General features: G+C 51.3%; 2 protein-coding genes across 5 annotated transcripts in view; one reads left to right on the forward strand and one right to left on the reverse strand.

Annotated features, from left to right (window-relative positions):
* The window catches only part of HMOX2 (heme oxygenase 2), a 37,216-nt gene extending 31,585 nt beyond the window's left edge, over nt 1-5,631 (forward strand). For all 3 annotated transcript variants that reach the window (XM_023225783.1, XM_023225782.2, XM_023225784.1), the window contains exons 2-6: nt 754-877; nt 2,168-2,285; nt 2,986-3,477; nt 4,695-4,821; nt 4,912-5,631. In XM_023225783.1, the coding sequence (XP_023081551.1) occupies nt 792-877; nt 2,168-2,285; nt 2,986-3,477; nt 4,695-4,821; nt 4,912-5,039 (951 nt within the window). In that variant the 5' untranslated portion in view covers nt 754-791 and the 3' untranslated portion in view covers nt 5,040-5,631. The remainder of the gene's footprint in view (nt 1-753; nt 878-2,167; nt 2,286-2,985; nt 3,478-4,694; nt 4,822-4,911) is intronic.
* Nucleotides 5,632-5,997: 366 nt separating this feature from the next.
* The window catches only part of CDIP1 (cell death inducing p53 target 1), a 29,876-nt gene continuing 9,153 nt past the window's right edge, over nt 5,998-26,720 (reverse strand). For both annotated transcript variants that reach the window (XM_023225785.2, XM_023225786.2), the window contains exons 2-6: nt 9,845-9,934; nt 9,317-9,415; nt 8,971-9,126; nt 8,073-8,346; nt 5,998-7,965 (exon numbers count right to left, since the gene is read on the reverse strand). In XM_023225785.2, the coding sequence (XP_023081553.1) occupies nt 7,854-7,965; nt 8,073-8,346; nt 8,971-9,126; nt 9,317-9,401 (627 nt within the window). In that variant the 5' untranslated portion in view covers nt 9,402-9,415; nt 9,845-9,934 and the 3' untranslated portion in view covers nt 5,998-7,853. The remainder of the gene's footprint in view (nt 7,966-8,072; nt 8,347-8,970; nt 9,127-9,316; nt 9,416-9,844; nt 9,935-26,720) is intronic.

Genomic DNA, 26,720 nt, shown 5'->3' on the forward strand with positions numbered 1-26,720 from the left:
AGGCTGGAGTGCAATGGCACAATCTCAGCTCACTGCAACCTCTGCCTCCTGGACTCAAGAGATTCTCCTGCCTCAGCCTCCCAAGTAGCTGGGATTACAAGTGTGCACCACCATTCCCGGCTATTTTTTGTATTTTTAGTAGAGACGGGGTTTCACCATGTTGACCAGGCTGGTCTCGAACTCCAGTCTGCCTCGGCCTCCCAAAGTGCTGGGATTACAGGCATGAGCCACTGCACCCTGTCTTGATACAGTTTTAAGCATACAGAAAAATGGTAAGAATAGTACAAAGAACTCTCAAAGAACCTTTTCCCCAGATGCACTGCTAGGATTTTGCCTTGTTTGCTTTTCTGACTTGCCAGTGTCCCCACCCTGCAGCATATGCACATGCACACACACTGTCTTCTGAACCATCTGACAGGGAGTTGCAGGCAGTGTGCCTTTATTTCTGAATACCCCAGTGTGTATTTCTTAGGAACAAAGACATTCTCTTACATAATCGCAGTACAATTATTTTTTAAAACCAGCAAGCTTAATGTCAATACCATGCTATTACCTAATACATTGTTCATATTCAGATTTTTTCCATATTCCACTATGGTCCCAGTAATGGCAGAGCTTTATTTTAAAGAAAACAATCCTGGGGTGTGTGGGTGTCACCTTGGTTACATTGGCTCCGAGGAAAGTAGAACCGGCAGGTATTTGGGGAAGTGACTGCCGTGGGTGCCACATCACCAGTTCCTTGTGTCTCTGCAGGACCAGAGTGAGAGCTGCAAGAACCACACCCAGCAGCAATGTCAGCGGAAGTGGAAACCTCAGAGGGGGTAGACGAATCAGAGAAAGAGAACTCTGGGGCCTTAGAAAAGGAGAACCAAATGAGGTAAGTGATGGGGGCTGGCTGCACTGAGTCAGGTGGGCCCAGCACCTGTCCTGCTCAGCACACCCAGTTTCGTCTGCTGGCAGCACTGGGGAGTGGCCATGGGCCATGAGCTCTGGACCCCTGGGTGCCTGCTTGGCCCTGCAGGGACCGCATACAGTTTCGGCTGCTTAGAATTCTCCCCACTGGTCTGTTTTCTCATTCCAGGAGGCAGAGCAGGTGCTCCTGGGAGTGCTGATAGGATTTGATGGTAGTCATCCTTTTTTCTTCTTAAAAACTTGCATGTTTCCTCATCTGGGCTGAAAAAGGGTAAATGGAGGCAAAGCTGGCTCTGTTCAGTCTTTACCCCATAAAATTGAGTAACTCTGACTGCAGGGCAGGCTTTCCTTACTCTGTATAGGGACAGCTCATGCTAAACCTGAGCTTCCAGGCCCTGTTCTGCATCATTAGCCTCTCTTTATAGCCCAGTCATTGGCCAAGTTGGTTATTTATCCTTTGAAATAATTGCTAATAATAAATCGATTCTCAGAACATGGATGATAACAAGCTAATCTCCTAAAAAAGCCAGCAGAGGCCAGACCATGATAAGGCCAAATTTCTCTCACTCTTATAGATGGATTGTGTGGACACATGTAAGCCCTTGCCCAAGTGAAACCATCTTTAGGATCACACGTTTTCTACCTTGTCCATCCATCCACACACCTTTACACTGTGTAATTTCGTTAAGCAGCACAAACCCAAGGTCCCAGCCCCAGCCTCTCGGTTGTCTCTTCATCCTTCTGTGCTTGGTCCTAGTCATATATAGTCCTGATGAGGCTGGGGGTCCAAGGTGGAAGGAAGGCAGTGGGGCCATCCGAGGATACCCATGGTCACAGCCTTACTGAGGTGTGTGGATTCCAGGAGACATGTTCCAAGGCAGGCTGTTCCTAGAAGCCAGCAAATACTGATGGGAGTATAGATGTGTCTCTTTGGCCACTAGGTGGCCACAGAAGCAACGCATTGCTCATTTGAGTGGTTCCCAACACAGACACATGGACGTGGGTACTACTCTCAAGGAGCAGGCCACAGTCATCCTGTGTGTCCTGAGTCCTTGGAGCAGACTGTCATGTCTGCTTGCCCTGTGTTCCCCAACAAATTCCTGCTATTCGTGTTGGAGTGAAGTGTCTGAGAAGCCCTGGCCTCTAGTACAACAGGTGGTCACCTTGGGGTCTGGACTCAGTCTTCTTCCTATGGTCCTTTCTGGGAAGCTGGGAAGGGCTAATTGACACACAAACACCTCCCATCTCTCCACAGAATGGCTGACCTCTCGGAGCTCCTGAAGGAAGGGACCAAGGAAGCACACGACCGGGCAGAAAACACCCAGTTTGTCAAGGACTTCTTGAAAGGCAACATTAAGAAGGAGCTGTTTAAGGTTTGTGCCCTACGTTGGGTTCCAGACTGTCATATGGGGTTGGGGTGGAGGCCTTGGTCCCATGAGAAAGGTGCCCCTGGAGCCACTCTGAGGGAAAAGCTGGGCTTTTCTCCACACTCCATTCCTTCTTGACATTAAGCTCTGGCTCTCGGCTGGGTACAGTGGCTCATGTCTGTAATCCCAGCACTTTGGGAGGCCGAGGCAAGTGGATCACTTGAGGCCAGGAGTTTGACACCAGCCTGGCCAACATGGTAAAACCCTGTCTCTACTAAGAATACAAAAATTAGCCAGGTGTAGTGACGCACACCTGTACTTCCAGCTACTTGGGAGGCTGAGGTGGGAGAATCACTTGAACCTGGGAGGTGGAGGTTGCAGTGAGCCGAAATCGCTCCACTGTATTCCAGCCTGGTTGACAGAGCGAGACTCTGTCCCCTGCAAAAAAAAAAAAGGTTCTCATGGCTTAGATAGAATAACGTAGTGGTGTGAAGGAAGCAAAAGTATGCGTATTCCAAAGACTTCACCATGCCATGCCATTCCTTTAAGAAACACAAGATTCCTCGCGTGTTAAATAATTCACTACATAAAAATGGGCCATAGGATTGGGTCTTCAGGGTTGGGGGTTGTCACTTGAGCCTCTGCATCCAGCTGCTCAGATGTGGTGTGCTCAGGCATGGCTGGCCTCCTCCTGTCACCTCCACAGCTGGCCACCACGGCACTTTACTTTACATACTCAGCCCTCGAGGAGGAAATGGAGCGCAACAAGGACCATCCAGCCTTTGCCCCCTTGTACTTCCCCATGGAGCTGCACCGGAAGGAGGCGCTGACCAAGGACATGGAATATTTCTTTGGTGAAAACTGGGAGGAGCAGGTGCAGTGCCCCAAGGCTGCCAAAAAGTACGTGGAGCGGATCCACTACATAGGGCAGAATGAGCCGGAGCTACTGGTGGCCCATGCGTACACCCGCTACATGGGGGACCTCTCGGGGGGCCAGGTGCTGAAGAAGGTGGCCCAGCGAGCCCTGAAACTCCCCAGCACAGGGGAAGGGACCCAGTTCTACCTGTTTGAGAATGTGGACAATGCCCAGCAGTTCAAGCAGCTCTATCGGGCCAGGATGAACGCCCTGGACCTGAACATGAAGACCAAAGAGAGGATCGTGGAGGAGGCCAACAAGGCTTTTGAGTATAACATGCAGGTACTATTGGGAGCTGCCAGCTGCCAGGGCTGAAGAGGGAAACTTTGACAGTGGTAGCAGATCCAGAGTGGCCTAGGAGGGCACACATGGCATTAGGACAGATGAGCTGCAGGGTGCTGAGAGGAAGGTGGCCACCAGAGCTTGTGGGCCCAGTGGGTGTTTCCCAGCATGGAGGCCTGGTGTGATAGATGCCAGTGGGTAGTGTTTTGGGAAGGGTGAGTCCTCCAGCACATGGAGGGGTCTGGGAGAATGGAGCTGGCTTGCTTCCTCCCTACAGGATGCTGGTCTTGAAGAATGGATAATTTTCTTTTTAGTTAAGTTTTGCTCTGAAAAGCCCTGCTTTGTAAGTTAATAGACATCCAGTGCCACCAAGGAGAGTAAGTAAGCTCTGTTTACAAGTAGCCTGTAGATGAGGCTGAACCTGGGGAGGCTTACTCTGTCCCCAGATCCTGTCAGCTTCTAGTGAGGCCTCCCAGGGCCACTCAGGATGGGTCAGCCCTGCCACAGCCTCATTCTCCCATATTTCAGGTTTTCTATTGCTTCTTGATAAAAAAATAACCAGCAACTAGAAATGGGGTGTAGTCGTGCCCTCCTGTCTGTGCTGTGGTAGTTTCAGTGGCTAGAGCCACCTCAGAGAAGGCCAGGCATGCGGTGCCTCTCTGCTCAGTTCCCAGGGGAGACCTAGCAGTTGGCAGCCTTCTTGGGGTACCAACATCCACACCTCCCCAGAGCACGTGCTAGGGAGGGAGGAGCATCAGGCAGTGCGGCTGCTGCCCACCAGGGCTGCTTGCTGTGTAGTTGGCACACCTGAGCAAGCTCACATGCTCCAGCTCACTCTATCCGGAGGGCGTCCTCGAAAAGGAGAGTGTGGCCAGGCGGAGTGGCCCATGCCTGTAATCCCAGCACTTTGGGAGGCTGAGGCAAGGGGGATTACTTGACCCCAGGAGTTGAAGAGCAGCCTGGGCAACCAAGGTGAGACACCATCTCCCCCCAAAATGTAAAAATTAGCCAGGTATGGTGGTATACACATGTAGGAGGCTAAGGTGGGAGGACCACTTGAGCCTAGGAGTTTGAGGCTGCAGTGAATTAGCCATGTTCACAACACTGCACTCCAGCCTGGGCAACAGACACCTCATCTCAAAAGACATTTAAAAAAACAAACAAAAAAAAAGTGTGGGCAGCCCAAAGATGGCTCAGTCGATCCTCTGCTCCTGCAGATATTCAATGAACTGGACCAGGCCGGCTCCACGCTGGCCAGAGAGACCTTGGAGGATGGGTTCCCTGTACACGATGGGAAAGGAGACATGCGTAAATGCCCTTTCTACGCTGGTGAACAAGACAAAGGTAGGTCTGTGTCCCCTGAGCTCCCCTACTGGGGCAGGTGTAGCAGCAGACTCCACTGATGCCATGTCTCCTATTGATGCTGCCACACAGGTGCCCTGGAGGGCAGCAGCTGTCCCTTCCGAACAGCCATGGCTGTGCTGAGGAAACCCAGCCTTCAGTTCATCCTGGCCGCTGGCATGGCCCTAGCTGCTGGACTCTTGGCCTGGTACTACATGTGAAGGACCCATCATGCCACGCCGGTACCCTCCTCCCGACTGACCACTGGCCTACCCCTTTCTCCAGCCCTGACTAAACTACCACCTCAGGTGACTTTTTAAAAAATGCTGGGTTTAAGAAAGGCAACCAATAAAAGCCAGATGCTAGAGCCTCTGCCTGACAGCATCCTCTCCACTGGCCAGATTCTGCACTGGGCACAGGCTGTCACCCTGGGAGCAGTCAGCACAGTGCAGCAGGCCTGGCCCCCAACCCAGCTCTACTCCAGGCTCCCACGCCTCTGGGCCCTAGACTGCTTCCAGTAGTCCCTGTTTTTGTAGTACATGGGTGGCTCTCTCCCCTGCTGGAGGTGAGTGGCCTGTAAGCCCAGGCTGTGGGAGGGGGCCTTGCTGGATGCTGCTGTACTACTACTTCTGGGCCTCTCTTGGACCCTGGGGGTGAGGGTGGGTGTGGGTGGAAGCCTCAGAGGCCTTGGGAGCTTATTCCTCTCACCCAGAATCCCTCTAACCCCTTGGGTGAGGTCTGCTCAGCCCAGCTTGTCTCCTCCTCCGCCCTGTGTAAATGCTCCAACACTCAATAAAGTGGGCTTTGCAAGCTGCCTCCTTCCCTGCCTCCTGGCACCGGCTGGGTCAAGCCACCTCCCCATAGGAGAGAGAGTCCCTCAGAAGTAAGGGCATGTTATGTCTGTGTGGAGAGTGGACATCGTCCATCACGGCCCCCAGCAGCTACCTCCTGCCCTTGGTCTACTCTCCAGCACCCCTAGTCTCCAAAGCAAAGTCACTCTAACCATCTTGCAAGTATCTTTAAAGTGTATCCAGCACTGTTATTTTTTAGCTTAGAAATACCTTAGAGGTTTCCTACTTAAAAGGTTTTTAAAAAAATTTTCATATATATATATATATATATATGGGTTTTAAAAAAGCATATATTTGTATTTAAACGTCATTGTCTAAAATAGAAACATGAACTTAAATAGTTTTATTAATAGGAATCTACTATCTTTAAAAGTTTTATTTCAAAAAGAGTTAAAAGGTAGGGAAACTCTTTAAACTACTGACCAAGCCTGCCACCTTCATAATTCAGATGAGTTAGTGCAGAGATGGCCAGGGCCAAAGCTGGCCCAGAACCTGTGTGTGCAGACTGCGCTCTGTTAGTCTTCAGCCTATCAGCCTCAGCCGAGTCTGTCTTGCTTAAGGTGGCGCCTCCCCAGAGCTGGATGATGCTGTGCTCAAGCCTGCGGGTAGGAGGGCTCCAGCTTGCAGATCCCATGCATGGATGCTGTGGTATGTAGATGGTTGAAACCAGCATCAGAGGAAGGAAGGTGACCTTACAGCCACTGCCGAGACCAACGTGTGCCCTGGCCCAGTGACAGCTGGAATTCCCAGGGCTGGTCTACACCCGACTCTGGTTTGGTTGAATTAGGTCCTTACATGTTGGTGTTGTCCCAGGCAGTTGGCATGGCATCAGCACTGAGGATGTGAGACTCTGAGGACTCAGCCTCCTGCCCTGCCAGTAGACTGCCTGCAGCCCCACCCTCTTACCCTCAAAAAAGAAGGAAGCCAGGCAAGAGAGCAGAGGCCCAGGGTGGGGAACTGAAAGGGCCAATTTAATGAGAAACTACAAACTGAGACTGGGCCACGATTCACAGTGACAGGAGGCCATGCAGTGGCAGTGCGAGACCAGGAAGGACAGTGGCAGGATACAGCGGTCCAGATGAGCAGGTTCACAAACCATTCAGGAAATAAAGACAGGGCAAGGCTGGTGTCCACCCAGGCAGTTCTACCACTTGTGGCTGCTCCTTCCTCGTCCCCAGCCCAGTGTGCCTGCAGGAGCAGGTACGGCAACAGCCTGTCAGCTGGGGCGAGGGCCCGGCACTTACAGGGAAGAAAACTCATGGAGAGGGCTCTGCACATCCAAGCACACCCACAAGGGGGATCCTCTGCCATCTCTTGCCCCAGTTGGGACACACCAGCCACCGAGCAGAGGTCACATCCACACGCAATGAGGACACGGGGCAGACGGGAAGGGGCTAGGCTCAGGGGCTCCTTCGGGCCCCAGCAATACAGGGTTCACAGAGGCATGGCCAGAAAGGGGGTCTGCACACTGACCCAAAGGAAGAAGTTCCTTCTTAGCTACCAGGGTCTGATCACTCACCCAGGTACAGTGTCCACTCTACCTGACACCAGACAGCTCTTGGGCACTGGGACAGGGTATTAGACATCCTGGGTTTCCATACCTGAGAGTTCTGAGGGCCAGAGTTGGCAGTTTTACTTCCAGCCACCATGCCCCCACCTCTAGCATCCCAGAGACGCAAAGTACCCAGAAACCCAGGCTTTGTGACCCTGTCCTACTTGGGTCCACCTGACTGCAGATAACTTACCCATTCTCGGCCCAGCAGGTCAGAAACGACTGTGGCTACAGGCCTGGGGAACTAACTGGCTCCTGCTCTGGCTGCTTTTGGTCCCAGGGGAAAGAGTCTGGACTGAACCTGTACCTTGTTTGAAACTAGAGGAATCAGGACCCCAGCAGAAGACCCCTCCCAGCTTATCTTCCTGATCGCACACACCAAGCAGACCAACGACACACAAGTTCGGTGCCAGCCCCCTGCCACCCACTGACCCCTGGCCTTAAATCCCAACAGAATTTTTGCCAGAAGAGTCAGCTGCTCAGGGTGGGGCAGGGTGAGGAGGACAGGACTTTCAGGGGATGGTGGCACAGCTCCCATCCCCAAGTGGGAGCGGGAAAGTGACCACTGAGTGCAGGGAGCAAAGCACAGGGGGCCAGACTGACAGGCAGGGGAGTCCCAAGTCCCAGCTCCGTTAGCACAGGCGCTTGTACGTGTAGATGTAGGCTTTGCAGCTGGGGCATGTGTGCGTCACATCCTTGAAGTCATTGATGAGGCAGGGGATCAGGCAGCAGCCCAGATCACATCTGAATCAGAGACAGGGAAGAACAGGCTGAGGCCTGCTGCGGAGGAGGCAGAGGCAGCCAGTTGATCCTAGTGCAGCCCCAACCCTACCAGTGCCCACACCACCTACCCCATGAAGCAACAGAAGAAACCCAGCACGAAATTCATCAAGCCAATCTCGTAGGAGATCTTGGTGGTGATGGCCTGTTGGCAGTGGGGACACACCGTCTGCACAGGCGCTCCCTCAAAGATCTCTCCCTGCAGCACTGTCACCGTCGTGGCAGCTCCTGAAGGGACCAGGACTGTGGCTGTGTGGCCCCCAGGGCCAGGGTAGGGCCCTGGTGTGTAGGGCCCTGGGGGGTAGTAGCCCATGGGTGGATGAGGGCCTGGAGGAGGGTAGAAACCTGGAATGGCACAGAAGATGGAGGCGAGAGGTCACTGGCCTGCCACCTGCCCCAGACAAAGAGATCGGCGCAAAGCCCCAGGGTCCACAGCGCCCATGGTGCAAGGCTAGGCCTCAGACTTCCTACCGCCCTCCTAACCGGCCAGTGGGAGGCCTTACAGCTGGGGCCCTAAGTCAACTGGGGCCACATTCTCCCAGCCCTTCCTGGTCCCCACCCCTTGGGGACCATGACAGCTGTGGCAGAGAGCCAGGCACACGACCCGGTCCTCTGCTCCTGTCTCCAGCATGCAAGGACAGGGCACTCAGCCTCAAGCCCATGACCAAGGGAGGGAAAGCTATGCAGGTCACCCACCCCTGTCCTGCACACAGGGTGCCCCTCCCCACCCATGTCAGGTCCTGTTGTGCCAAGGACCAGCCCTGCCCAAGCAGCCTGAGTAACAGCAGTCCCACCTTCCCACGTCCATAGTCCCTGTCCACACACAGCCTGAGCTCCAGGCCAGGACTGGTTGGGTGTGTTGGAGTCCCTGCCCTACAACAGATGCCCACCTGTACTGAAGACAGCCAGCGCAGGCCAGACAGCAGCCAGGAGCAGCCCATGCTCCCCCCAGATCCCTTCCCCACTCACCCGGAGGCATGTAGGCGCCATCTGCACTCATGTGTGGGGGGATAAAGCCAGGCTGGGGCATTGGGTGACCCGGCGGCTCATAGGGTGGGGGCCCAATGTCCGCAGGGGGCAGCGGCATGCCTGGAGGGGGCTGCATCACGGCTGGGGAGGAACGGCCTGGACAGAGAGAGGCAGAAAGAGACTCAGCTGGAGTCTCTGCACAATGAGCTGGACCAGAGGCCACTGTTTGGGGACACAGATGGGGCCCAGGGGTGACCCTGGAGTGGGCATCACCACTTAAGAGTCCCAACCATGCCATGGGGGCAGGGGACTGCAACAGGGAGCCTCAAGAACAGTGACCCCCTACCTGGGGTAGGCGGGGCTCCACTCTTCTCCTCCAGAAGTGGGGCTGTGGGGCCCCCAGGATAAGGAGGGGGTGGCTCGTTGGACATCTTCGCTGCTTCTCCTGGACATGGAGGGAAATCCCAAGCATGAACTAAGCTCCCAGCCAGGTTGCTTCCCCTTCAGCCCTGGGGGGTGGCCGAGACACTGCACAAGGCGTGTGACCATCTTCAGAAGGGGCTGCCTCCAGGCACTGGGGATCCCCCACCTTCCCCAGGGCCACCTAGCCCAGAGCCACCATCCTCACCTCTCAGCAGTCACCTGCTCTTCCCTGTTTGGAAGCTGAAGGGCAAGGACAGAACCCAGGAAGCAGGGTCCAATGAGGTAAAGTGCCCCAGGGAGCCTAACTCAACACGTGCCCCACATGAGAGCAGTTTGGCACCGAGCTCTCCCCTCCCCAAACATTTAGCAGGCACCAAGGCAGACAAGGAGACACTGGACTGATCTCTGCCAGAGGCTGGACTGGGAATGGGGATTCTGGGGGATTTCTTACCTCAAATCCGTGCTACTCAGAGAAGGGAGGCAGGTGAGGCTCCTTCAGCTGCTGGCCTGGATGGACAGGGAACAGGCAGGGCTCCGGGAACTGTTTCAGGGGAAGGAAAGGCAGGGCCCTCAGCAGGCAGCAGGGGCCGCCAAGCCAGGGCTGGGCCCAGGGGCCTGCGCGAACCACGCAGTCCCCCCGCCGCTTCCCACATCAGGCTTCTCCCTGGCTGTCACTCTGTGCCATCCACGCACCCGACCACCCCTCCATTCCCCGGTCCCATCACAGGTCTGCTTCCTCCCTCTCCCAAGACTGCTGGCACCCAAGGGCCACGGCTGGGCCCTCTGTATCCCCTCCCACCAGGCCTCAGCTCCCATGCATGAGGACTGCCAGGCAAGCTGTGCTCTGGCCTGTGCTCTTCTGGTTTGTTTGCTGAGGCGGGGGTGGGGAGGAAGAAGAGTCAAGTGAAATCTTTTCCCTCATTTCTATCACCAAACTCTCTTGAGCACAGCTCAGAAAGCCAGGAAGCTTTTGCTCTTACTTCACATCATAAAGGACTTGGGAAGTGGGTTCAGTTACCTTAGCTAAAAGTAATAAAATGAGACAAACATCAGTTTCAATGGAACAAAAGGATACAGGGAAAGGAGTGTTTCCCAGAGAGCCCAGCACCTGCAGGGGATGGAGGGCACATAAGTTTGAATATGAAGTTTAACAAATCAGGGGCAGGGCCAGAGGAACCAAGTCCAAGCTCTTGGGTTCAACTATAAAGTACCATGTCGGTTTGAAAACTGAAAGACAGGGATCAAAAAGCTCTTAGAAGAAAATGCAGGCATCAATCTTTATGACCTTCAATTAGGCAGTGGTTTCTTAGATATGACACCAAAAGCAAAGCAACAAAAAGAAAGAAAACTTCAACTGGATGTCATCAGAATGAAAAACTCTTGTGCTTCAAAGGACACCATCACATTTTATAATTCATAGATCTGATAAAGGACTTGTATTAAGAACATACAAAGAACTCAAATAACAGAAAGACAACCCAGTTTTTAAAATGGGCAAAGGATTTGAACAAAGACTTCTCAAAAGACAAATAAATGGCCAAAAGCACATGAAAAACTACTGAGCATCTTTTCATAAGGGAAACGAAAGCCAAAACCACAAGGAGACCATTTCCTACCTACTAGGATGGCTAAAATTTAAAAAGACAGTAATCGGCATTATGTAGAGAAATGGGAACCCTCATACACTGCTGGTGGGGGACAGCCCCTGCCAACCTTTTGAGGAACTGCCACCCCCTGTTCCCCTTTTGAGGAACAGTCTGGAAGTTCCTCAAAAGGTTAAATCTAGAGTTACCAGATGACCCAGCAATTCCACCCCTAGTTATCTGCCCAAGAGAAATGAAAACCTGTCTACACAGAAGTTTGTACACAAATGTTCACAGCAGCATGACTCATAATAGCCAAAAAGTGGAAACAACCCAAATGTCCATCAACAAAGAGTGGATAAACAAACCTGTAGGCTGCCCAGACAATGGAAGACGATTCAGCTATAAAAAGGAAGGAAGCACTGACACCCTACAGCATGAACCCTGAAAACATGCTTGGTGAGAGAAGCCAGACACAAAAGGCCACATAATGTATGATTTCACTTATATGAAATGTCCCCAGTTGGCAAACCCATAGAAACAGAAAGTACATTAGTAGCTGTTTAGGTCTGGGACAGAGGGGGAAGTGGGGAACACGGGATTTCCTTCTGGGGTAATGAAGATGCTCTGAAACCGACTGTAGCAATAATTGAACAATTCTGTGAATAAACTAAAAACCAATAAATTGTATACTTTAAATGGGTGAATTGAATGGTACATAAATTATGTCAATAAAACTTTTTTAAAAAAACGAGGGAAAAGAAAATTAGTCCTACCACCCTGCTGCAGCCCATCTCCATATGTCCCTGCTGGTCTGTATGCGCTGGCACCCGTATTTGTTGGTTTTGTTTTGTAGAGATGGGGGTCTCACTACGTTGCCCAGGCTGGTCTCGAACTCCTGGCCTCAAACGATCCTCCTGCCTCGGCCTCCCAAAGTGTTGGGATTATAGGTAGGAGCTACTGCTCCCAGCCCATACTATATAAAAATACATTTGCCGTCCTGACAGTTTAAAATCCTTTTATTTTTTTCTCTTTTTGAGACAGAGTCTTGCTCTGTCACCCAGGCTGGAGTGCAGTGGCGCGATCCTGGCTCACTGCAACCTCCGCCTCCCAGGTTCCAGCGATTCTCTTGCCTCAGCCTCCCAAGTAGCTGAGATTTTGTGTTTTTTAAGTAGGGACATGATTTCATCATATTGGCCAGGCTGGTAAATCCTTTTAATGCTGTGTCACACATATTCCATCTTACAAGACTCCGTGACCATTGATATTAATATTCCACAAAATGGGCATACTTGACCAAACCGTTTAAGGCATTTAGGCAAGGCCCTACTTGCTGTTTTCATGAAATACAAGGGAACACCTCTGTCTACTGCTCTTTCCCTTTTCTTAGATTATTTCCTCAGGCTAGGCTTGTCAGAGTGAGATGACTGGGTCAAAGGACATGAGCATGTTATGCCTTTTTGAAAGGATGCCAATTTATAGTGCCAGTTATCATTAATTTTAATATTAAAATGACACATTTTTATATGCATTTGACAGGAGACAGAACATCTTTCCAAGTGTTCAGAAATTACACACTCACTCTTCTGAGGTGCCTTATTATCGACAGAAGACATGGAGGCCCAGAAAAGGATGGGGCGGGGCATAAGTCTAGGACCCCGGCATGACTCTCCCACCCTCCTGTCTGCAAAGTGAATTCCAATAGCACAGGGTTAAGAACAGGGAGTGGTGACCAGGTGCAGCAGCTTATGCCTGTAATCTCAGCACTTTGAGAGACTGAAGCTGGAAGATGGATTGAGGCCAAGAGTTCGAAACCAGCCTGGTCAACATGGCAAGACTCTTGTCTCTAAAAAAGAAAAATTTTTAAATTAGGCATGATAGTGCATGCCTGTAGTCCCAGCTACTGGGGAGGCTGAGGTAGGAGGATCACCTGAGCCCAAGACTCAGGGAGAGGATATAGTGAGCCATGATCAGGCCACTGCCCTCCAGCCTGGGCAACAGTGCGAGACCCTGTCTCAAAAAAAAAAAAAAGAAAAAGAAAAAAAAGAACAGAACAGGGAGTAGCAACAGTGCCTCTTGGAGCTGGTCCTGGGGTCCCTTGCCCAGGCTGCTCCTAGCCCGCCAGGTGCCCTCCTGCAGGGGAGAAGAGGGCAGCCTTTGATGGGGCTTTACCTGCATCTGGAAAACTGTTGCAATATGTTGAGTTGTGGAATAGGTGGTGCCAGCCCCTGCTACAAACTCCCAGACTCCCAGAAAATGCTCTCTGGTGCCTCTAGGTGGCACCACTGTCCACCAAGTGGCCCAACACTGTGGTATGCAGTTGGTGAGTCTGGTGAGTCTTGCTCACCAGAGGGAATGGTCCAGGCCCTGGGATGCTCTGAGCAGACCAGGAAAGTAAGCTGCACTGTGCTTGGTGAGTCACTTAAACCCACCTGCAGATCCCAGCCTGGGTCCCTTGCAGGGAGCGCACACACATGCACGCGTGCACACACCCCCCATCTCTGAGAATGCAAGTGTTGCCTTTCTCTGGCTCATCTTTTCATCAAAGTCAACAGATATAATCCTATGGTCTCCTAGAGCTCAAAAATTCTATTTCTGGAATTCCACATACAGCCTTGCCCATGATGACAGGGTGCAAGCCCACAGGGCAAAGCCCTCCCTTGGTGTCCACCCAACCTGGATAATGACAATGCAGGCCACAGGGAAGGGTTTGGACCTGCACAGGGCTGGCTTCCACTCCAGCTCGCTGGCCAAAGAGCCTACCTTCTCTTTGCCCCTTACCTGGGGCTGCAGGGCCCTGTTGCTCCTCCGTGTCTTCCCCACCCAGGGCCGCGCCTGCTACTCACTGCTCCCTCTCACCCCTCCATATCCACAGGCGTCCTTCCTGAACCCCAGCAGAGACTGCGGGGCAGATCCTTCTCTACCAAGGAGAGGTATCTGGAAAACAGCTCATGAAGATTTCCTGAATTTAAACACCCATTCTTCCAGTGCCTTCCAATATAAAATCAAGCATGCATTCCCACAAAACCATGTTGTGTAGGGTGCAATAAAAACTACAAGAATAATCTTTCAATCACACGATCAGAAGCAAAATAGTTTTCCAATAAAATAAGTACTGTTCAAAGCTACAAAATGGGAAATGTCTGATCTGAAAATGCAGCCCTAGCACCTCTGCTGTGGGAAGGTGCTGGTGAGGGAAGGGGCTGGGAGACCTGGGGATCTGCCCAGTTCCCAACAGAAGAGGAAGAGGAGACTTGGGGTGTCTGGGGAGCCCACTGAAATCAACCAGCAGCCCTGACAAATCCAAGAGAGGCTTCTTGGCCTTCTCGCTTTAAATATCGGATTTATAAACTGCAAACAAAATAGATGCCTGTTTGAAAATCTTTACAACTCAGTCAGAAACTTAACAGTAAGTCACTCCTCTGGGAGACCAGAGGCCTCTGCAAAGTAAAAAATAAACTCCACACCCTCTGGGTTCTGTGGCATGTGAAGGTGTGGAGAAAAAACCTGTTTCTCCTCTGCTTTCACCCCATAACAATCAACAGAAAAGACTTTGTGGCAAAACGTGGGGATTTCTCCTCAATAACAAGCCAGCAGTCAGTTCTGTAGCGGACACCAGCTGGACGTCTTCTAGTCACACTCAAGTCTGATGCTACTGCGTCAGATCCCACAAGTTGAGGGCTCAGTCCCAAGACTGCCCCCCACTTCTGATGTCAATTGCAATTCCTAGCTTGCAACCTACCTACGCTTCTGACAGACTGGCTATAAATCATTATCTTGGGAGCGGATTCCTTATAAGAGGATTAGTTAGTCTTCTGTGGGTACATCTCCCTGTGGCCCTTCCACCATGGGATGACGCAGCAAGAAGGCCCTTGCCAGATGCTGGCAGTGCCTTGATCCTGGACTTCCCAGCCACCACAGTTTTAGTGACTGTGGGTGACTGATGGTGGGGCTTAATGGGAGGTGTTTGGGACATGGGAGGTGGATTCCTCATAAATAGATAAATGCCCTCCCTGGGGTGGGGAAGGAGTGACTGACTTCTCACTCTGTTAGTCCCTCCATCCCAGCTGGTTGTCAGAAAGGGCCTAGCGCTTCCCCTCCCTTTCTTACCTGCTCTCTCGCCATGCGATCTCGGCACACAGAAACTCCCCTGTGCCTTCCGCCATGAATGGAAGTGGCCTGAGGCCCTCAACAGAAGGAGATGTTGGCACTGTGCCATCCTGTAAAGCCTGCAGAACCAGGAGCCAAATACTCTTTTCTTTATAAATTACTCAGCCTCAGGTAATTTATAGCAACACAAATAGACTAAGACACCAGCCTCCAGAACTGTAAGGAGATAAATTCCTGTTCTTTATAAATTACCCAGTCTCAGGTATTCTGTTAGAAAAGCACAATGGACTTATACTACATCAAGACTTGATAAGTGGTAGGGTTTTTTTTTTTTTTTTTTTTATACACAGAGTCTCGCTCTGTTGCCAGGCTGGAGCGCAGTGGCGAAATCTTGGCTCACTGCAACCTCTGCCTCACAGGTTCAAGCGATTCTCCTGCCTCAGCCTTCTGAGTAGCTGGGACTACAGGTGTGCCGCCCGGCTAATTTTTGTACTTTTAGTAGAGACAGGGTCACCATGTTGGCCAGGATGGTCTCGATCTCTTGACCTCATGTCCGCCTGCCTCAGCCTCCCAAGTACTGAGATTACAGGTGTGAGCCACCGCGCCCAGCCGACAAATGGTAGTTTCTTAAGGGTTACTTGCCACAGGAATTAGAATCCTTAACAATGATTTTTTTCTAATGTGTTACATTAGAAGTCATTGGTGTACTTTGCATTTGGAATGAGTCTTTTACACAGACATGATTTCTTAACATCATGTGTGGGTCACCTGAAAATACTGGTTCCTGTAATGCAGATCTACCAATGTTGACACATGTCATTGAACAACATATATTTTTTAAAATCACATTGCTGGTGTTGCTACCAATGTCATCATTAAAGTCACTAAATATTGTTATGCTAATCATCATCTGAAAGCTTGAATTTCATCACTGGCAACAAAGCACTAACAAATTTAGAAACAGCAACATATACAAAAATAAAAGGTCAGTTGTTTCACTTGCTCATTTTCAAGAAAGTGTATGCTAAATATCCAAATCTGAATAACAACAGTGTGTGCCAGTTAAGTGAAGGTGGAGTCCATGAAAAAGGCAGCTAGTTCAGCCCACACCTGAAATGAATCCACATGTGCTTTTCCTCATGACAGCATCAAACTCCATGTGACATACTTCATGTGTGCCTCATTTCATCACACAGGATCTTAAAAAGATGTGGACTAGGCGGGGTGCGATGGCTCACGCCTGTAATCCCAGCACTTTGGGAGGCCAAGGCGGGCGGATCACGAGGTCAGGAGATCAAGACTGTTCTGGCTAACACCGTGAAACCCCGTCTCCACTAAAAATACAAAAAATTAGCCGGGCGTGGTGGTGGGCGCCTGTAGTCCCAGCTACTCGGGAGGCTGAGGCAGGAGAATGGCGTGAACCCGGGAGGCAGAGCTTACAGTGAGCCAAGATTGCACCACTGCACTCCAGCCTGGGCAACAAGCGACACTCCTTCTCAAAAAAAAAAAAAAGATGTGGACTCATAGGTCAGGACTTAAAAAGCTGATTTTTACTGCTTTGTCTGATGCAACACTGGCGTGTGTGTGTGTGTGTGTGTGTACTGTGTGTGGTGGTGAAGACTCAGTTACAACAAGACCAGCACAGTGTGGTGCCGGTCTTGAGTCTGTGCAGGCCCACTGCTTCTTTCCCCACCGCTCCTACACCATCAATGTGAAAGCCATCACAACCAAAGAGGCACGGTAACAAATCATGACCATGTTACTATTAAAACAGTTCTGATCCTCAGCCCCCCGAGTGGTCGAGTGGTCTCAGAAACCCCCAGAAGACTGCAGATCACATTTCAAGAACTGCTGTGCTAAAGGAACCCCCACTAGAAGTTAAGGGGGTGCGATATCAGCCAAGTGCAGGGTTGGGACAGGGCTTCACAGCCAGAGGGATCAAGAGTGGCCTGCAAATCTTGGAGTCGCTCCTGGGGAGGTCCTAAGTTTGTTGTTCCGGCAAGGCCCCACCCCAGGGATGTGCTTGCCACCCCATGGAAGGCTTTAAATGAAGCAAGCAGTCAAGAACATGGGCTCTGGGCCAGGCATGGTGGCTTAGGCCTGTAATTCCAGCACTCTGGGAGGCCGAGACGGGAGGATTACTTGAGCCCAGGAATTCAAAACCAGCCTGGGCAACATGGCAGGACGTCATCAATATTAAAAAAAAAAAAGGGCGGGGGGCGCTGCATCAGGTTAGTTCAAACCCAGACCCCCCAGACCCACCACTTCCCAGCTGAGTGAGCTGACCCTCGGTTTCTTTCTCTGTAAACAGATGAGCATGCCTACCTCTCAGGGTGGGAGTGAGGCTGAAGACAGACAGTGTGTGCGAAATGCCTGCAGCAGGAACGCTGGGCCTAGCACACAAGGACACTAAATAAACGGAACCTGCTATTATTATGCTTTATTAGGCAACTTCCAACAGGGAAGAAAACAACAGGTACTTACGCCTCTGCCATGGGGTGGCTTCTGATCCCCAACGAGGGATCCTGGTGCACGTTCACTAATATGACTATAAGGGAATGCTGCTACAGGATTCTGGAGGGACTTGCAATCAAAACCCTGCCCTAAGAGCTCAGCTCAGCAGCATTCCCTCACAGCACAGCTCAGCTGGGCCACCTGCTCCATGGGAACCCAAGACAATCCTTTGGGAAGGCAGAGACACTAGCAGTCCTCCAAGGGCCGTCTCTCCTGGTGGGCTGTGGAAATGCCAGGGGCCTGCCTGGGCGTGCCCAAGGTTGGTAATGCCCCTGGAAGGATGCTCCACCCCTAGACCCTGGTGGCAGAGGCTCTGCAGCAGCTACTGCCCAGCCACATTTCTCAGGGCTGGGCTGGCTTGGCGCTGCATCCCCAGGAGGTGCTTACCCACGTGGCAGCCATGGCATCAGGACGCCAGCTGGCCTCAGAGGGGCTCCTCTGTCCCCAGGAGACAGGTCCCAGGCACCCAGCCAGAAACGGCTTTCTGCTCTGCTGGGAAAACTGAAAGGCCGTTTTCTGCCTCGCCTGCAGCTTCCATGTGCTGAACAAAGGAGGCGCCCACTGCTCCATGAGGGGCAGAGCAGAGGTAAAAGACAAACACTCTGTGTGCTCCTTCAGTCTGAAAAGAGAATGGCAAGGCCCAAACCAGGTCTGGAGGAAAAGGCCGAAGTAAGAAGCGAGCCAGAAGCAAGCAGGAGCTGACGTGGGCCTCAGGGAAGATGCTCTCAGTCCGGGGGCAGCACCCAGCAGGGACGAGACAGTGGGAAGAGAGCACAGAATCCCCACCAAGGGTGCAGGCCCAAAGGCAACCCTTCCAGGAAGGCTTGGCCCACACCAGGCCTTTCCATCCTGTGACATCTCCATCTAACACACAGACAGATTAGTTCAAACCCACCTGGGAGGGCGGTGTGAGAATTAAGTGAGGCAGAGATATAAAAACTTCCTGAACTGCTGTAAGGGGCCATACAGCGTGAGGGTCCTTAAGGGGGGACTGTTACTTGCAAGGGATGGCTGCTGACTCCCTGCGCAGTACCACATAGCTGTTCCGCCTGTTCTCCCAAGCACCCCAGGGCTGGGCTAAAGCACGGTCTGTGAGGTGACCATGTTAACAGAGGCCCTCTGAGGGGAGGGCAGGGGATGGTGCTTCTTTCTGGAATTCCTTCTGACAGTTACTCAGCACATCCTCCGTGCCAGATACAGGCTGGGGATTAAAGACATGTCCCTGGCTGGGCGCAGTGGCTCACACCTGTAAGCCCAGTGCTTTGGGAGGCCGAGGTGGATGGATCACGAGGTCAAGAGATCGAGACCATCCTGCCCAACATGGTGAAACCCCGTTTCTACTAAAAACACAAAAATTAGCTGGGCGTGGTGGTGGGTGCCTGTAGTCCCAGCTACTTGGGAGGCTGAGGCAGGAGAATCACTTGAACCCAGGAGGCGGAGGTTGTAGTGAGCCGAGATTGCGCCACTGCATTCCAGCCTGGGTGACAGAGCGAGACTCCATCTCAAAAAACAAAAGACACGTCCCTGCCTTCCAGAAGCTTGCAGTCAAGTAAGGAGGACGAGCATTAAATAATCACCCCCTCACCAAAAAACCACAAACACAATTACACCTGTGACCAGTGGTGTCAAGAAAGTCCAGGATACAGTAAAAGGACGGCAATATCACCATTCTGGAGCTCTAACAGCGTCTCTTCAAACAAGCCTGGGAGGAGGTGCTGGAAGAGTTAATGAGACCAGCAGGCAAAGGGAGGGATGGGGACAGCAGAGGGAACAGTGAGTACACAAGGCCTAAGGAAGGAGGGCTGTGCCCCGGAGGGTGGCCAGATGGCAGCCTGGGGCCCTCACAGCAACCCGGCCACAGGGGTTGTTTCAGAGCTCAAATACCCCAGATCTCCAGGACAAGGATGACAAGGTCAGCTGGGCAGTGTCCCAGGCCCTTCTCCTCAGGCTTTAGGCTTCCCCAGGAGACCTCCAGCACCATTCAGCCTTGTTGCACTGTGGCACTTGGGAACAAAGACAGTGGCCTTCTTTTCTTGACTGTCTATACAATATTGGGAGAGCACAAGTCTCCCTGGGACCCTGCCTCGCCCCTGATGGCCTCCAGCCCTGGACAAATTCCACAACCTCTCTGAGCCTCTGTTTTCCCATGTGGAAAAGGAGGTTCTTGGGAGGCTGAACGAAACCCCACATGTAAATGTCCAGGCTATATTGCTGGAGACATCTTCCATGAATGACTACGCAGATACCACCACCCATACAGGGCTATGCTGTGTTCCTCCACATCACACTGCAAAGGAAGAAGGCAGAATAACAAGATCTGGAGCAGCAACGTTCTTCCTAATGAAGTACAGACTGGAGACTGTCAGCTGCACCCAAATCCACTCTCTCCCCGATTCTTGAATACACAACTCCACTTCCACTCAGGGCAGCAGTCCATCAACCAAGATGGTCCCCAAGCTTTCTTAGAGTGACAGTGCTCTGGCTGATGAGCTGTAAGCAGAAGTGTCCAGACCATAAGGAGGCATTCAAGGCAAGCCGACTTAGCCCGTAGCCAGGCACTTCATCCTTCCTGCCCTCCTCCCATCGGCTGCCTGGAAGATGGATGCCATGGCTCCAGTAGGTGTGCTTGACCATGAGGGCCTTGGGATGGAGGCCAGTGCCTAGGACAGCCATGGGACACCACACCAGCACAAACTGACCACCTCCCACATCTTCCACGTGAGTAATAAAACTTGTTTTCTTGGTTAATTATTGGTATATTAAATTCAGGTGAAGTATTAACAAGGAAGAAAAACAAATGTCATTACAAATATATAGCATAGACAGGTGCAGGGGCTCACACCTGTAATCCCAGCACTTCAGAGGCCAAGGTGGGAGGATTACTTAAAGCTAGGAGTTGAAGACCAGCCTGGGCAACATAGCAAGATCCCATCTCTTAAAAAAAAAAAATAGCTAGGTATGGTGATAGAAACCTGTGATCCCAGCTACTTGGGAGGCTGAGGTGGGAGGACTGTTCTAGCCCAGGGATTCTAGGCTACAATGAGCTACGTCACACCAATGCACTCTAGCCTGGGCGACAGAGTGAGACTCCATCCCCCTCCACCACAAAAATATATCTCTACAGTTCCTTAAGCCTGAAGGAACACAAGTTCTCTTCAAGGGATCCATGATCAAAAGGATCATGGCTTTCTTTAGGTCACACGACACAGCCTCAGCCAGTGCAGAAGTCAAGGCATGGGGAATACCCCCTGGCGGGAAGGCTGGAGCAGATGCTTCTGTAGTTAAAACAGGCCCCAAGAGAAGAGCGGCTGGTTGCCTTGGAGGGAGGGCACATTCTTCTGCAACCCCAGTGCTCATTTCAGCATGACCTCAGCTCATTTCAAGGAGGAGCTGAGGAGGACGATGGTGTGCAGTGAACGTCAATAGAGCATGCACTGTTTGGATGCAAGTGCCCAGCACAGGGACACAAACGAAGTGCTCCAAGTGAGGAGGTGCTCAAAAGGGAGCCTCTGTTGTGATACTGCTCCTGGGCCCCAAACCCTCTCCACTCTCCTCTCCACCATGCCCTACCCAAACCTGGGGCTACTCCAGCCACCCCAGTCCATGTGGAACCAGAGAAAGATTCTCTGTGGCCTTTCAGCAGCTGACCAGAGGAACCCTATTCCCAACACTGGGTGAGGAGGAGGGAGGAGGCGGCCCTCCACAAAGGTCCACTCAGTTGCAGAGCAGTCTCTAGTGAGGCTGAGCCCTCCCAAGACTCAGTGAGGTTGCCAATGTATCCCCTTCTCTGGGACCGTTGTCCTCGGCTGCCAAGTTCTAGCAAGGCATGCCTGGGAAATCCTGGACATGGCCCATTTCCCATTGTCCTATGGAAGCAGGACGAGAGACAGTCCCTCCCTCAGATAACATCGCTGGTGGTTCTGAACCATTTATTTATTTTTACACTTGAACATGGGTGTATCTAATACCTTGGGAATTCTCAACACTTCAAAACAAGCTCAACTTAAGTCACAGAAAGGACCAGAAAACAGATCTGGTTTTCCCATCTGCTGGCTCTCTTCCCACCCAACCCTGCATGCTCCTCCTAGACCATGATGAGTCTCAGCAGAGATAAGACACCAGCCCGGCCAGGCACGGTGGCTCATGCCTATAATTATGGCACTTTAGGAGGCAGAGGTGGGCCGATCACAAGGTCAGAAGTTCGAAGCCAGGCTGGCCAACATGGTGAAACTCTGCCTGTACTAAAAATACAAAAATTGGCTGGGCGCGGTGGCTCAAGCCTGTAATCCCAGCACTTTGGGAGGCCGAGACGGGCGGATCACGAGGTCAGGAGATCAAGACCATCCTGGCTAACACGGTGAAACCCCATCTCTACTAAAAATTACAAAAAACTAGCCGGGCGCGGTGGCGGGCGCCTGTAGTCCCAGCTACTCTGAAGGCTGAGGCAGGAGAATGGCCTGAACCTGGGAGGCAGAGGTTGCAGTGAGCTGAGATCTGGCCACTGCACTCCAGCCTGGGTGACAGAGCGAGACGCCGTCTCAAAAAAAAAATAAAAAATAAAAAAATACAAAATACAAAAATTAGCTGGGCATGATGGCGTGCGACTATAATCCCAGCTACTCGAGAGGCTGAGGCAGGAGAATTACTTGAACCAGGGAGGCGGAGGTTGCAGTGAGCCGAGATCACGCCATTGTACTCCAGCCTGGGCAACAGTCCGAGACTCTGTCTCAAAATATAAAAAATAGCCGGGCACGGTGGCTCACACCTGTAATCCTAGCACTCTGGGAGGCCAAGGCAGGCAGATCACAGGTCAAGAGATTGAGGCCATCCTGGCTAGCATGGTGAAGCCCTGTCTCTACTAAAAACAAAAAAAAATTAGCCAGGCGTGGTGGCGGGCGCCTGTAGTCCCAGCTACTCGGTAGGCTGAGGCAGGAGAATGGCGTGACCCCAGGAGTCGGAGCTTGCAGGGAGCCAAGATCGCACCACTGCACTCCAGCCTGGGCAACAGAGCGAGACTCCGTCTCAAAAAAAAAAAAGATAAATAAAAATAAAAATAAAAATAAAATAAAATAAAAAAGACAAAAAAGACATTAGCCCAACCACATGGCCCCAAACACCACTGTGCCCTCCAACAGAAGCAAGAGCCCTGTGTCACAGGCAGAGCTGCAGGGGCAGAATCTTGCACCAAGTGGGGCACAGGCATCAGACCCCACGCCCACCACCCTGCCCTACCACCTGACTCTCCAGTCTCAGATTTTTTTTCCATCTGTGATATGGCGGCAGGAGCAGCCCCTTACCAAGAGTTGTGATGAGGCATGGGCGAGGCCATGGGTGAAGGGCACACCACCTGAGAGAGGAAGTACACAAGAAAAAAGAAGACACTGTTGCTTTTTTTTTTTAGATGGAGTCTCGCACTGTCGCCCAGGCTAGAGAGCAGCGGCGCAATCTCAGTTTACTGCAAGCTCCGCCTCCTGGGTTCACGCCATTCTCCTGCCTCAGCCTCCTGAGTAGCTGGGACTACAGGTGCCCACCACCATGCCCAGCTAATTCTTTGTGTTTTTAGTACAGATGGGGTTTCACTGTGTTAGCCAGGTTGGTCTTGATCTCCTGACCTCGTGATCCACCAGCCTCGGCCTCCCAAAGTGCTGGGATTACAGGTGTGAGCCACCGCGCCCAGTGACACTGTTGCTCTTAAGCAGAAGCAAAGTCAGACTCGAAGAATGGTTCTAAACCTAAAAGTAGTAAGGCCTCTAGGAACTATGATGACGACAATTACTGTGCAATTTATATCATGCTGAATTTTAGTCAAACCTCCTGGCAAACCACTTCTCACCTGACAACCCCTCCACAGCACCGGGCCACAGCATAGTGGATCGGTACAACTTTTCTGGACAGCCTTTCTACCTGTACTCTCTTACTGACTCAATTCCACGTCAGGGTATTCGTTCTAGAGGTAAACGGACATGTGAACACAGATTCACAGGCAAAGATGTTTATATGCACCACTATCTTGATGTTCAAGAAAATGGAACTAGTTACACGCATGTGATTATCTATATAATGTAACTGTACTCAGCCCCTAAAAAATAATATAGTTTTTTTTGTTTTTGTTTTTTGAGATGGAGCCTTGCTCTTATTGCCCAGGTTGGAATGCAATGGTGCAGTCTCAGCTCACTGTGACCTCTGCTTCCCAGGTTCAAGCAATTCTCCTGCCTCAGCTTCCCGAGTAACAAGGATTACAGGGGCCCGCCACCACGCCTGGCTAGTTTTTGTATTTTAGTAGAGATGGTGTTTTCACCATGTTGGCCAGGTTGGTGTCGAATTCCTGACCTCAGGTGATTTCACCCACCTTGGCCTCCCAAACTGCTGGGATTACAAGCATGAGCCACCACACCTGGCCAATGATATAGATTTTTATTGACATAGACAAATGGTTTTGATACAGCACTGAGTGAATCAAAAAGCAGTAGCACAGTGTCATTCTTCTTTAGATGTATTTACATACATAACATATTTTTTGTCTCTGTTTTTTCCTTTTTGTGGAGAACAGGGTCTCGCTATATTGCCCAGGCAGTCTCAAACTCCTAAGCTCAAGCTATCCTCCCACCTGTGCCTCTCTAAAAGCTGGGATTACAGGCATGAGCCACTGCACTCAGCCATACCACATACTAACACATAGAGTTTAGGGGGTTTGTTTATATGTACGTACACATACAGAGACTTTCTACTGATGTGCAGTTTCTAGTTTTTTAATGGTGGGCAGCACCCTTACATGATTCCTTCCTCAAAATGCTCATTATAAGTCAGACACAGTGGCTCACACCTATAATCCCAGCTACTTGCAGGGGGCTGAAGAGGGAGGCACAGTGAAGCCCAGGAGGTGGAGGCTGCAGTGAGCCATGATTGCACTGCTGCACTCTAGCATGGATGACAGTGGGGAACCCTGTCTCAAAAAAAAAAAAAAAAGGCTGGCCACAGTGGCTCACACCTGTAATCCTAGCACTTTGGGAGGCTGAGGCAGGCAGATCACCTGAGGTCAGGAGTTCGAGACCAGCCTGGCCAATGTGGTGAAACCCCATCTCTACTAAAAATACAAAAATTAGCCAGGTGTGGTGGCGCATGCCAGTAATCCCAGCTACTTGGGAGGCTGAGGCAAGAGAATTACTTGAACCCAGGAGACACAGGTTGCAGTAAGCCGAGATCGCATCATTGCACTCCAGCCTGGGCGACAAGAGTGAAACTCCATCTCAAAAAAAAAAGTATACTCCTCCTCAATCCTGAAACACACCTCAGACTACATAATCTAGTTTCATATACAGGAGAAAGTGCACTGTAGAGCAAGCCAGAGGCCTGGACTGGCTAGTGGCCTCCTCTCCAAAATCAGCCCCTTATGGCCTTTACGTAGGTCTCCCATGAGTTTGGTCAAATGAGTCAGTTCTGCCAGATCACTTCCCGGTACTCCAGGCAAACGGAAAGTTTAGATCTGTAAAGTTGGAATGTAATGACCTCAAGGTCCTGCTAGCCTAGGAGACCCTGCCAGGAGACTCAGCGTGAGGTCACCTGACCAAGGAGGGCTGGTAAGAAAGTCCCCACTGGATGCAAAATAAAAACGGGAGTGATGGAGCCCATGCTGAGGACACAGTCCCAGCCTCCCAACTGGTCCAGTGATCTCGTTGGGACTCTGAACTGCCTCCCAGGCAGATCGCTGCTCAAGAGCTTGTTCCTGCATGTCCTGGCAGAGAAGATGAAGGAAGCACAGACAGGAGAGGAAATGCAGAGCAAAAGGAAAAAAACAGACACAGCACAACCACAAGTGAATAAACAAGTCATCTGCACCTGTCCCACAGGCAGGGCTTGGTAACTACAAGGCTAATTTTAGAAATAGCATGAACCTAAAGAACCACCACTTAAGCACTCAAAATGGAGCCCTTAAACAAAATCCTTCCGTCTGCCTGTATCGAGCAGACACAAAATGGACAGTCTTGGGTTGACTCTGTTCAACCAGCTGTCTACTGGGTGAGATCAAGACACACCATTGCAATCTACAAAAAAGCACCAAGCAGGTAAGTGCAGTGAAGACATGTGGCCACTCACAGTCACCCAGGTGGAAGAGTCTTAATTCAGACACAAACGTCTCCCGGCCCTCCTTAGCCAGAGAGCTGGGCTCTGCCTGCGGCCGGGCCTTGCCTGAGTCCCCCTATTCCGTGGGTGGGGGTGGGATGTGGAAAAGCAAACCTCTAGGCTTTCTTCCTCCAAATGTGTCAGTCACCATATATACCTATACACAAGAGCTCCCCTTCCAGCAATTTTCCCTCAGAACAGTGAGGAGAGTGGCTCATCCCTGCGACATTTAGGTCTCTCATGTTACAGGGCATTCTTTCAATTATTTTGAAGACAGTTCTGCTGGGTGAAGAAAGTGCTGTAGGAACTGAGAGTGGGAATCTAATTTGTATTTTATACTACATTAGATGCAACAGTATATTTTGCGTATGGAAATTTAACTAAGTTCCTATCACTCTTAGTTGGCATCTTGACCCTAAGAATTCACTCATACTGGCTGGGTGTGAAACAAATTGAATTAGTAATTTACACTGCATTATATGAAATAGTATATAGGCTGGATGCGGTGGTTTACGCCTGTAATCCCAGCACTTTGGGAGGCTGAGGCGGGCAGATCACTTGAGGTCAGGAGTTCGAAACCAGCCTGACCAACATGGAGAAATCCCATCTCTACTAAAAATACAAAATTAGCCGAGTGTGGTGGCACATGCCTGTAATCCCAGCTACTTGGGAGGCTGAGGCAGGAGAATCACTTGAACCTAGGAGGCGGAGGTTGTGGTGAGCTGAGATGGCGCCAGTACATTCCAGCCTGGGTGACAGAGTGATACTCCGTCTCAAAAAACAAAACAAAACAAAACAGGCCGGGCGCGGTGGCTCAAGCCTGTAATCCCAGCACTTTGGGAGGCCGAGACGGGCGGATCACGAGGTCAGGAGACCGAGACCATCCTGGCTAACACGGTGAAACCCCGTCTCTACTAAAAAATACAAAAAACTAGCCGGGCGAGGTGGTGGGCGCCTGTAGTCCCAGCTACTCAGGAGGCTGAGGCAGGAGAATGGTGT

The sequence above is a fragment of the Piliocolobus tephrosceles genome, chromosome 17 (genome assembly GCF_002776525.5).
Source record: "Piliocolobus tephrosceles isolate RC106 chromosome 17, ASM277652v3, whole genome shotgun sequence".
In the NCBI taxonomy this organism is placed as follows: domain Eukaryota; kingdom Metazoa; phylum Chordata; class Mammalia; order Primates; family Cercopithecidae; genus Piliocolobus; species Piliocolobus tephrosceles.